The sequence below is a fragment of the Filicampus tigris genome, chromosome 2, assembly GCF_054856515.1.
Source record: "Filicampus tigris isolate MCC_2025a chromosome 2, RoL_Ftig_1.0, whole genome shotgun sequence".
NCBI classification, from domain to species: domain Eukaryota; kingdom Metazoa; phylum Chordata; class Actinopteri; order Syngnathiformes; family Syngnathidae; genus Filicampus; species Filicampus tigris.
In genome coordinates, this window is record NC_141218.1 from 3,072,578 (window position 1) to 3,084,454 (window position 11,877).

An 11,877-nucleotide genomic window follows, 5' to 3' on the forward strand; every position below is an offset into this window, starting at 1 on the left:
TTGTTTTTTTTAACGCAGCCGGCATCTGTGATGTCAACATGAGAAGTGCAGTGTCGTCTTTCTCACTTTAACCCATTAAAGGGGAAGTCAACCCAAACATATTTTATCCAAGAATGTGTTCTATGCAAGCCCACTAGTTGAAACAAGGCATTCTGATAAATATTGCGTTTGTGGAATAAGAGTTATTCCACACCTTTTCAGCCATCTCTGGGGGCGGCCATTTTGTCACTTCTGTCGACCGAAAATGACATCACAACTGCTCGGGGCTCAGGTAATGACCAATCACGGCTATTTTCTGAAGCTGCGCTTTGATTGGTCCTTACCTGAGCCCCGAGCAGTTGTGACGTCATTTTCGGTCGACAGAAGTGACAAAATGGCCGCCCCCTGAGATGGCTAAAAACGGGTGGATTAACTCTTATTCCACAAAGGCAATATTAATACGAATGCCGTGTTTCAACTAGTGGGCCTGCTGGGAACATATTCTTGTGTTTGTGTTGATTTCCACTTTAAGGGTAGAAAAACACGACGGCACTCGTGGCTCTAGCGGTAGGATCATGGTGAGGCATTCCCGGCGTTAATAGGTGAAACGTTTGTGGCAGGTGAGGCCAACTTCATCAAAACCCTGATCAACTTTGACAAGGAAAACATTTCGGACCGTGTGTTGAAGAGGATCGGCAACTACTGCCGGCAGCCCGACTTCCAGCCAGACATCATTGGGAAGGTGTCTCTGGCTGCCAAGTCCCTTTGCATGTGGGTCAGAGCCATGGAGGTACGGCTTAGTCGCCACGCAGCGACAACGGCAACAATACGGCACAGACACGCGTTGGCTCTCTTCCAGGTCTACGGGTGCGTCTTCAGGGTGGTGGAGCCAAAGCGGGAGCTCCTGAACGCTGCCGAGGCCCAGCTCGAAATGAAGCAAGCCGAACTGGCCGACTCGGAGAGCAAACTCAAAGAGGTACCCGCCCGCTCACGGGACCCACCGCGCTGGAAAATGAAGGACGGCTTATGTGATGGATGCCCACCGTTGGTGTGCAGGTGGGGGACAAACTGATGCGGCTCAACAAACAGTACGGGGAAAAAGTGGCCACCAAGGAGGACTTGAAGAGGAGGTCGGACGAGATGGAAGTGAAATTGGACCGAGCCGACAAGCTGGTGAAAGGTCTGGCCGGGGAGGGCGTCCGCTGGGAGCAGACGGTGAAGGTAGGGCGCGCGCGCACGCACACGCACGGCGGGTCGGGTCGGGCAGTTGGAGCTGACGTTGTGCTTGCAGGGTCTTCAAGAGAACATGGGCTACCTGGTCGGAGACTGTTTACTTGCAGCCTCGTTTCTCTCTTATATGGGCCCTTTCCTTTCCAACTATCGAGTGGAACTGCTGGAAATCTGGACGAAAGAGGTTAAAACAAAATTTGGATAGGATTGGATTGGGATTGTGTGGCACTCGTTTGAAACGTGTACTTTCTTTTTTTTTTTTTCCTTTTATTATTTATTTGAAAGGGACAATGCACATTAATGAACACTGGTACAATACCTGCGTAAATGTGCCAAAGTTAGCAATAGCTCATTTACATTTGTAGTCCCTTGGCAGGTAACGTAAAACAAGACAAGAAATATCAACAAGACTTCCTTCAAAATTCACACTTTCACAAAATATTCATTCGTGTCATGTGTCCGCCTCCTCAGGTCCAGTGCCAGGATATCCCATGCACCCCAGGTTTTAGCTTTGCCACTTTCCTCTCAAACCCGACCTCGGTCAGGGACTGGAACATTCAAGGCCTGCCTTCGGACGCTTTCTCCACCGAGAACGGCGTCATCGTCACCCGCGGCAACCGGTCAGAACCCAAACACGGGCCGGCGTGCAAATGCTATGCGTGCGATGCTAAATGTGTCTACGGTGTCTCAGCATTTGTGCGCAATTTAAATATTCGGCTCAAAGACTTGAAAATGTTTGACTTTTTGGGGGGGGGTTTTTGGGGTGGTGGTCAAGATGGCCGCTGATGGTGGACCCGCAAGGCCAAGCTCTGAAGTGGATCAAGAAAATGGAGATGGCGAAAGTAAGTCAAGTCCCAGGATGCTGCCACGAGTAGCAAGTAGCCAGACGCAGCGAGAATGAAAAATGTATGCGTCGGGTCTGTAAACGAAGTCGACTAACTCCAGAATTGTGTGTGTGAATTTGCGCAGGGCTTAAAATTAATCGACTTTCAGATGCCAGATTACATGCTTATCATGGAGAATGCCATCCAGTTTGGGAATCCTGTCTTGCTGCAGAACGTCCAGGAGGACTTGGACCCGTCGCTCAACCCAGTTCTCAACAAGTCCTTGACGCGAATAGGTCTCACGCACGCACACACACACACACTTTCCCCTCTGTAAAATGGAGGGCCTCTCGAAACGTCCGGTCTGCTTCACTTTGTTCCTAGGTGGCAGGCTTTTGTTGAAGTTGGGCGACAAGGAGTTGGAATATAGTCCGGATTTCCGATTCTACATCACCACCAAACTGTCCAATCCACACTATACCCCCGAGATTTCCACAAAGACCACCATTGTCAATTTTGCCGTCAAGGAGCAGGTTGGAGTTTGATGTTTTGGTTTCAAATTGGTATCCTTTCAACTCATCTGCTGAGTGTTACTCCTGTTTTGAGGGTGTCCACCTCGAGCTTTGTGTGTGTCCCGCTGGCAGGGTCTGGAAGCCCAACTTCTGGGTATTGTGGTGCGTAAGGAACGTCCGGACCTGGAGGAACAAAAGGACAACCTGGTGATGAGCATAGCCTCAGGAAAGAGAAGCCTGCAGGAGCTGGAGGATGAGATCCTCAGGTGAGCACCTTTGCCCGCACCCCCTCCCCTTCCAAAAGCTTTTGCTTGACTTGGGCGTCGCTTCTGCCAGGCTGCTGAACGAGGCAAGCGGCTCGCTGCTGGACGATGTGCAGCTGGTGAACACCTTGCAGACGTCCAAAGTGACGGCCACGGAGGTGTCCGAGCAGCTGGAGAGCAGCGAAGTGACGGAAATCAAGATCGACACCGCTCGAGAGGTTTCGATACCACGCATCCGTCCGCCAACTCAAGTGAGTCCTGATTTCTGACTGAACGTTTTTTTTTTTTTTTTTTTTTTTTTTGCCAGGCCTACCGTGCGTGTGCTCAGCGGGCCTCCATCCTGTTCTTCATCCTCAACGACATGGGCCGCATTGATCCCATGTACCAGTTCTCACTGGATGCCTACATTAACCTGTTCAACCTCAGCATCGAGAAGAGCAAGAGCAGCCTGAAGCTGGAGGAAAGGATCGTCAACCTCAACGACTACCACACATATGCCGTGTACAAGTAGGACGCGTTCCCAGTCGGCGGCTCGGTTTTCATTCATGGCTTCCGTTTAGAGCCGGATAATTTCCTTCTGCATCTTCTTTTGTAGGTACGCGTGCCGGGGTCTGTTTGAGATGCACAAGCTCCTCTTCAGCTTCCAAATGTGTGCCAAAATCCTCGAGGTGGCCGGCACGCTCAACATGGACGAGTATAGCTTCTTCCTCCGCGGCGGAATCGTAAGAAAAGGCAGCGCCCGTGCGGAGGGGTTGGTCTAACGCACGGGTGTCAAACTCAAGGTCCGGGGGGCAACTCTGGCCCGCCACATCATTTTATGTGGCCCGCGAAAGCAAATCAAGCATGTCAACTTCCATAACGCTTGATGAAACCTGTTCCAAAATTTAAAATTGTCAGATGAAATAAATAATGATAGATATTGCAAACATTACGTTGTTACAGTAACTTGAACAAACTATTATTCTTGACTTCTGATTTCAAAACTTGTTAACCATCAATTTATTTTGCACTGTATATGTAATAAAATAAAGAGGTGATTAAACATTGATATGGTTAGAAACCTTTCGCCCTCCGAGGTGAATCTACGAATACAATGTGGCCCGCGACAAAAATGAGTTTGACACCCCTGGTCCGATGCTTCCGCACCCACGTTGAACTACTCTTTGTGTTGCCAGGTCCTTGATAAGAGGGCTCAGATGGAAAACCCCTGCAATAATTGGCTGGTGGATTCCAGCTGGGACAATATCACAGAACTGGACAAGCTGCCAAACTTCCACGGCATCATGGCCTCATTTGAAAAATATCCACGTGACTGGAAGCTTTGGTTCACCAGTGCAGAGCCCGAGAAGGCGCAGCTGCCAGGTTTGTGTCCTAGAACTACTCTGCCACCTCCACTTAGCAACGACAATTTGTTACCGACTTTTCAAGTCGGAAATACGTCTGGAGTTATGTTCATGTTTCGTACTCGATGAGCAGTGCTGCGCCTCTCGCGCTATTTTGGCTCTGTGCCGAACGCAATACGATAGTTGTGCCGTCTCTTTTTTTTTTTTTTTTTTGTCTAAATTAGACCTCAGAATGACTTCAATGTTACTGTTGTCTGCAAACGCCCTTAAAATCCACATCAAATTCGATGTCTCCTCCGAGGCAGCACATAGAAAGCTTTTGTGTGCCGTCGCCGCAAATTTGCCGCCCAGATTTCTGATTGATGTGGCGAAAAAGACAAGATTAACTTGATTTACAAACATTTCAAGTTACAAACGGGTACTTGGAACCAATTAAGTTTGTAATTTGTTTGTAATTGACATTCATACCAACAAAACTAGGCTGCTTCCGTGCTACATTTGAAGGGCACATTTGGACCATTTTGAAATAAAGACATTTTGTCGGAAATGTCAAATGAATCTTAGTGTTGTTTGTTTGTGTCATTTCCTGCTCCTTGTTCCCTACTGGTGTGCCCCCTGCAGGAGACTGGGAGAACAGCTGTAACGAGCTCCAGAGGATGCTCATAGTCCGTTCTCTTCGGCCAGACCGCGTCTTGTTCTGCGCCACCACGTTCATCGTCAACTATCTGGGCCCTCGCTTTGTGGAGCCGCCTGTTCTCGACATGAGGGCTGTAAGTGGGCTATACAGCCATTTGTACAGGAGGTCCTCGGATTATGAACAAGTTCTATGTGAGCGATGTAACCCGAATTTCCACGTGAGTCGGAACTAACCCGGATAGATTTTTTTTTTTTTTTCTAATTACCTATGTTTTGCTTTGAATGTTTTAAAGCACTTTGAGTTGCATTTTTATGTATGAAAAGTGCTATATAAATAAAATGTGATTGATTGATTGATATATATACATATATATATATATATATATATATATATATATACACTAAAAAACACTAAAAAATTTTTACTGAAGTAACTCAGTACATATGTACATGTAAATAAATCAATTCTAATGTTCTTTCATTTTGAAGTTGACTGGTTGCTCCCTGCTCTTGTCTCTCCAGGTGGTGGACGAATCCACATGCATGACTCCTCTTGTTTTTGTCCTGTCTCCTGGCGTGGACCCCACGGGAGCCCTGCTGCAGTTGGCCGAGACAACCGGCATGAGCAAACTCTTCCACGCTCTCTCTCTGGGCCAAGGTCAGGCCCCCATCGCCAAGAAGATGATCGAAGAGGGAGTCAGAAAGGGTACTGTCTATTGTCTGTCTTTTTTTTTTTTTTTTTGTCTTACTGTCTTTTCGCACTGACTCAGTGCGTGATGTGAGATCCATTTGCTAGTGACGTGTATTCTCGCTTCTTCGTGGTTTGAACCGTGCCAGGTCACTGGGTCTTTCTGGCCAACTGCCACCTGTCTCTCTCCTGGATGCCCGAGCTGGACAAGCTGGTGGAGCAGCTGGAGGTGCAGAAGCCCCACACGGACTTTCGACTTTGGCTCAGCTCATCGCCACATCCCGATTTCCCCATCAACATCCTGCAGGCGGGCATCAAGATGACCACGGAGCCGCCAAAGGTAGCAGCGCCTCCAGCGTTGTACGGCTGGCAAAACACAGACCAACACGCGTCACGTCACGCCCCGCCGCCCCTTGTCCCCCGCAGGGAGTGCGAGCCAACATGAAGCGTCTGTACCACCTGGTGACCGAGGCTCAGTTCACTCGCTGCGCCAAGCCCGTCTTCTACAGGAAGCTGCTCTTCTCCCTCTGCTTTTTTCACAGCATCCTGTTGGAGAGGAAGAAATTCCTGCAGCTGGGCTGGAACATCATCTACGGATTCAACAACTCAGACTTTGAGGTGAATACAGACGAAAGCAGGTCCTGGCCTTGATTTCAAAGCATGGCCTTTTCCGACAGGTGAGCGAGAATCTGCTGAGTCTGTACCTGAACGAGTACGAGCAGATACCCTGGGACGCCCTCAAGTATCTCATCGCCGAGGTCAACTACGGGGGTCACGTGACCGACGACTGGGACAGACGCCTTCTCACAACCTACATCAACGACTACTTCTGCGAAGCCGCAGTCACTGAGCCTTACTTCAAGTTAGTGACACACAGCGCCGCCAAGTGGCCAAAAAAGGACCGACGCCATCCCTGCTGCTCTCAACACTGGTCGGCACACCTTTTGGTGCCGAGCCAATGTCAATCCTTTTGGGGTATTTTGATGTTGCTGAATCCGAAAATGAGATTGTTTTTTTTTTGTATTGGCTCTAGGTCTTGAGATTCCATTTTTTTAAGTGCTCATAATACGCAATTTCCGACATGTTATTCTCTTGATACAACTTTGATGAGAATAAGAATAAGAAGGCCTTTATTGATCCCAAGGTGGGGAAATTTTCATTGTTACAGCAGCAAAGATATAGTTCACACAGAGACGGTGACATAATGTAGCCATTAATGTATTAATGTATAACATTAACAGTAAACGGAATCAAAAACCAATGTAAATATACGCAGTAACCATCTATATATACACATGTATATACACACCAACATACATCTACATATAAAGTATGAAGAAACACTTTTTTAGCCTGTACATAGTACCAAGGAAAAAAAATGATCTGGCTGTATTTGTCCTTTCAAGCATGTATCGCAGAGAGCCTTCTATTTGAAAATCACCTTTCATGTGAAAATCAAGCAAAAGTTGTAAAAATTAGGCAACATTAGCAATAAACAACAGATTTCTGTAATGCAAAAACACGTGACATCAAAGCACAAATATGACTTTTAGGAAATTCAAGTACATTTCTCACAGTGTTGAAGCCCGTTTATTTTCAATCCATTAATTCTCAAAAATATCGATAGCTCAAAAACTTCTTTAAAGAAGCAGATCTCATTTTTGGACTGAGCAGCCCAAAATGACACAGAAACCATTCAAATATCTTTGGCACGTGATTTTGTTGTTGTTGTTGTCCAGTGTAACCAATCGATCAGAGCAGTGTGCTGTTAGATTGTGATTGTTTCTATAATTGCTGCAAAGCGGTGTTAGTAAGAGGTGGATTAAATCCCCACTGAAGGCGCTGCTACCAAATCCATGACGTTGAACACCTTTTTTTTTTTCCTCCCCCGACTACCTATTTGTTTCAATTCTGTCTAGATTGTCAACCTTAGCCGCCTATTACATCCCCCACGATGGACCGCTGTCCTCCTACAAGGACTTCATCAACATGCTGCCCACCCACGAGCACCCCGACTTGTTTGGCCAGCACCCAAACGCTGACATTGCCAGCCAGATTGCTGAGACCAGGTCCCTGTTTGACACACTTCTGTCACTACAGCCCCAGGTGACCAGCGCCAGCACAGCGGGGGCCGGTCCCAGTCGTGAGGACAAGGTGAGGGCTTTGCCACGCACTTCATGCCATCAACGGGACAAATCTCCCCAAAAACCAGACCTGGGCAATTCCGCCTTTGTGACGGACTTCCATTTTGTAGGCGATAAATGATAGACGGGAACCTTAAAAAAATGAACGGATCAAGCAAAGGCGGAAGCCCATTTTTACGGTCAATGTAATCGCCTGTCGCCTATTTCCACGGCGAGGCTTCAATGGCCGCCGCAAGGTTTCCTTTTCCCCGTTGGCCGTGGCCGAGGCTTCTGGGTCCTAAAAGGAGATACTTTTGGTCTGGCCGCGGTGAGTCTTTGAAATATCGCTAAGCGGGGGTGGGGTCGGGGATAGAATTTGGTCGAAATCTGTAGACGGAGAAACGCAAACGGAAGCCCGTTTGAAATGATAGGCGGAGCGGCCTATAAGCCATTACGGTTTGTTCCCGACGGACAAAAAAGCAGAAAGACGGACGGCGGAACGGTACCGCGGCTGGGGGCGGTAAACGGACCAGAAATTTTTTCGTAAAATGCCCAGCTCTGCCAAAAACACTTTGAATTGACTATTTATGCAAGACTTCGAGATGCTCTGTCAGTGTAGCGTAATGCAATGCCGGCGCTGCCACTTCTGACAGCTTCAACAAGCATGCGCCTGGAAAGGGTTTCCTGCGCATACTTTTGATGTCTAAAAAACATTGGACCTGTACCGTGTCCAGGTGTTAGATCTGTTGGCGGATGTGCGCCAGACCATCCCGCCCATCATCGACTATGAAAGCGCCAGCTCGCACTTCCTGGATCCTTCACCCCTGGATGTGGTTTTGCTGCAAGAGATCCAGAGATACAACGCTCTGCTGACCATGATCAAGTATGAAGCCCGCGCTACATGTGTTCCATCTCGCTCAATTGTCACAATAAGCCCAATAGATCCAACCTTCTGCTCAGATAAAAGCAGCTTTACCCTTTGAAATGAATGGAAATGCTGTTAATCTCTTCCAGCCACCCCCACAAAAAAAACAAGTGTTTGATCTTTGTTTATTAAAAAGGAAAATTAGCCCTGTATAATATTGTGCATTATCAAAACATGGAGTCACGACATAGTTAAATTGATTTAATGCTGCAATGCAGTTTCTTGTGCTGCCCACCGGATGGCAGTGTAATATTTACCTTGCAGTCACACAGAATAGACTTCTTCTACTAAAACTCAATACGTTTCTGTAATATTATGAATAATAATAATAATATATATGGGATGAAGAATACTAAAAAAAAAGGCTAACGTTAGCATGCCACTGGCTTTTTTTTTCATTATACGTTAGCATTAAATTACCGGGTGGGCGTATTTCAGGCATTGTAGGTTGGTTGTTTTTAATAACGTGCAATTCTCTTTGTTTGATGTTTTCCTTCTCAAATTGCCGCTTAGTTAAAATAGTTTTAAAAAAAACATGCGATCGATGTCACTCGCATCTCAAGGCGCCACTTTATCAGACGACGTTGAATGTTTGTGTGTTAGGTCGTCCTTAGTGGAGCTGGAGAAGGGAATCAAAGGCTTGGTGGTGATGTCATCCAGCTTGGAGGAGACCTTCAACTGCATGTACGACGCCAGAGTGCCGCCACTTTGGGAGAAGGTGACACGTTTTTTTCGACACAATGACTTATCCTCAAAAATAATGTGTTTTTTTTTTTTCTGTCTTTGCCTGGGAAAGTTCTCTTCCTAATCCTCTGCTATTAAAAATGTATTTAGCCCTCACTCAGGTGGAGCACACGCACCAACAAAGCCAGCATCTGTGGATCTAATCGCAGTGTAATAAGCAGCTAAAGCTCTTAAGGCCGGCCCCACTTTCCCAAAAAGACCCTGAGCTTATTGAACGTCGGCCAAAGGCTTATTACTCTGTGTGTGTGCGTGCGTGTGTGCGTGCGTGTGCGCGCATTCCATTTCATAGGAGCACTGGACAGCTATTAGCTCGGCTGCCTCCAGCTCAGCTTCTCTCTTTTTCACTGACTGCTTGCATGCCAGAAACCTCTCCAGCTCATTTCTCACTGCCATCCCTTGCTCCCCCCTCCTGCTCCCCCTCCGTTTTCTCTTTCTCATCTGTGCATTCATCGAGATCGTGTCGCAAAATTAATACTAGCTCGGCTGTCCTACTTTGGGGTCCCGTACAAGGTTTAATTGTTGCTTTAACTCCGAGCAAGCGAGCAAACAAAGTTGATGAAAAGCGACGTGGTCTCGCTCCGCCAGGCGTACCCCTCTCTCAAGCCCCTGGCAGCGTGGACCCGTGACCTCTGCCAGCGAGTTCTTCAGTTTGCACGCTGGGCCGAGCAGGCGCAGCCCCCTAACTTGTTCTGGCTCTCCGGTTTCACCTTCCCCAACGGCTTCCTCACCGCCGTGCTGCAGTCGGCCGCTCGGCAACACAAGGTGACATGTTGAATGGTTTTCCTTTCTGTATTATTTTATATCTGTCGCCGCAATGGGTGTGGCCAAGTGAAGCGATTCACGCTACCCCTTAGCGATGTGTCATCCAGATAGAACTCATTGGATTAATAGCGAATCCTTGCTTTGGATAGGATTATGTCATCCCAACTCAATTCTACCAATATTATTTGCCTATTTCATGGCTAATAGGATGGCCACATCCAAAACATGTTGGGCACCAGCAATCTTGGTGGGTGGGCACAGCCCCATTTGGCCCACCTGTGAGGACGGGTCTGGCTCCACCATATTTACTCTTTTGCTTAAATAACAAGAAGACTATAGATGCCATTGGCTAGCCAGTCGGTGGTGTTTTCCATTATGTGTTAGCATTAAGCTAAGCACATTTGTTGGTTGCTTTAAATAACCAACTGCAACGTGTAACGAATTTGGCATGCCTGCTTTGCGGGTACTCCTGCATGCAGGACTCAATTTCCCTTGCAGATAAATAAAATCTCTCTCCATCTCGGTGTGCATCTTTTGTATCAAATCCAATCTGGCGTCACGCTATTTAGCTCTGCTTTTGTCACGTTCGCAACCTCTGCCCCCTTTTTGCAGGTCTCAGTCGACACACTGTCATGGGACTTTACAGTGTCCAGTCTCGAAGACAGCCACATCAAGAACCCACCCAAGGTGAATTGACCCCCCACCCCCACCCCCCCATGTCGACATTTTCCCGTCTTTGAGCCCCAATCTTGTCAATGTCAAAACTGGTTGTCTGTTGGCCTCCAGGATGGCGTGTACGTGCGAGGTTTGTACCTGGAGGGGGCCGCCTGGGATAAAAAGGCCACGTGCCTGGTGGAGGCCGAGCCCATGCAGATGGTGTGTCCCATCCCCGCGATCAACTTCAAGCCAGTGGAGAATCGCAAGAAGATGGCAAAGAGTGAGGCCCCTTTATCCGGACTTTGCTGGCTTCCGTCTGCAACGGCTGAATTGTCTCACCTGTCTGCTTTGCAGACATGTACCTCTGTCCTTGCTACTACTTCCCCGTGCGATCGGGCGGAGCGGGCAGAGCCTCCTTCGTCATCGCCGTGGAGCTGAAATCCGGCAACGTCAATCCGGATCACTGGATCAAGAGGGGCGCAGCGCTCCTCATGAGCCTGGACAGCTGACGTACTGGCGTACTCTGGACACATTCCACTTTTTTTTTTTTGTGTGTTCCCCTTTGTTTTTCTCCTTCCGCAAAGTCCTTTCCCTGTCTCAAAGAAAAAAAAAAACATGCAGTGGTTAATCAAGGTGAGGGAGCTCTATTTTCATGCAAATTCCATCCAAGTCCAAGCTGTGAGGGGTGGAAACAAATGAAGCTATTCAAACAAATGAATTTGAATGAATCCCCTCAGGCAAGACGCAATCTTTCAGAGCCAGACTTCCCCGCTGGTCAGGGAGCAAGAGGAGAAAGTGAGTCGGGAGAGCAAGAGAGCCACAATGAGGTCTGGGGCGGGGGCGGGCAGGGTATGGTGGGGGGGGGCGGACGCAGGGCCGTTGAGGGTGAGTTCAAGATCTTATTCAGACTCAAGGATTGTCCCAAACACACTCGCTTTGGCTTTAAGAGGCTCTTTATCGGAGCTGGCTCATTCTGTGTGGAGACACTGGTGGTCTCCGTGTGGGTGGGAGATTCAAATTCCAATAAGCTCCTCCTCGCCATCCGTCCACTTTCTGCACTGCGTGTCCTCATTAGGGCCGCTGGCGAGCTGGAGTCTATGCCAGACAACGTTTGGCTAGCGGCGGGTAACACCCGGGACCAGTGGCCAGCCAGTCACAGTCTTTGCAATGCGGGGACGAAGCCGTCGCTGC

At 48.1% G+C, this 11,877-nt stretch overlaps 1 protein-coding gene across 3 annotated transcripts in view; it reads left to right on the top strand.

The window, feature by feature from the left end:
- dnah2 (dynein, axonemal, heavy chain 2) overlaps positions 1 to 11,508 on the top strand; it is a 32,433-nt gene extending 20,925 nt beyond the window's left edge. For all 3 annotated transcript variants that reach the window (XM_086022933.1, XM_086022942.1, XM_086022949.1), the window contains 25 exons: positions 600 to 769; positions 839 to 955; positions 1,036 to 1,200; positions 1,271 to 1,393; positions 1,681 to 1,829; positions 1,985 to 2,051; positions 2,179 to 2,329; positions 2,418 to 2,566; positions 2,678 to 2,811; positions 2,882 to 3,026; positions 3,116 to 3,315; positions 3,404 to 3,530; positions 3,984 to 4,170; positions 4,773 to 4,921; positions 5,310 to 5,493; positions 5,625 to 5,815; positions 5,902 to 6,093; positions 6,153 to 6,337; positions 7,395 to 7,629; positions 8,333 to 8,481; positions 9,127 to 9,241; positions 9,853 to 10,029; positions 10,642 to 10,716; positions 10,816 to 10,966; positions 11,041 to 11,508. In XM_086022933.1, the coding sequence (XP_085879059.1) occupies positions 600 to 769; positions 839 to 955; positions 1,036 to 1,200; positions 1,271 to 1,393; positions 1,681 to 1,829; positions 1,985 to 2,051; positions 2,179 to 2,329; positions 2,418 to 2,566; positions 2,678 to 2,811; positions 2,882 to 3,026; positions 3,116 to 3,315; positions 3,404 to 3,530; positions 3,984 to 4,170; positions 4,773 to 4,921; positions 5,310 to 5,493; positions 5,625 to 5,815; positions 5,902 to 6,093; positions 6,153 to 6,337; positions 7,395 to 7,629; positions 8,333 to 8,481; positions 9,127 to 9,241; positions 9,853 to 10,029; positions 10,642 to 10,716; positions 10,816 to 10,966; positions 11,041 to 11,195 (3,842 nt within the window). In that variant the 3' untranslated portion in view covers positions 11,196 to 11,508. The remainder of the gene's footprint in view (positions 1 to 599; positions 770 to 838; positions 956 to 1,035; positions 1,201 to 1,270; positions 1,394 to 1,680; positions 1,830 to 1,984; positions 2,052 to 2,178; positions 2,330 to 2,417; positions 2,567 to 2,677; positions 2,812 to 2,881; positions 3,027 to 3,115; positions 3,316 to 3,403; positions 3,531 to 3,983; positions 4,171 to 4,772; positions 4,922 to 5,309; positions 5,494 to 5,624; positions 5,816 to 5,901; positions 6,094 to 6,152; positions 6,338 to 7,394; positions 7,630 to 8,332; positions 8,482 to 9,126; positions 9,242 to 9,852; positions 10,030 to 10,641; positions 10,717 to 10,815; positions 10,967 to 11,040) is intronic.
- Positions 11,509 to 11,877: the final 369 nt, after the last annotated feature.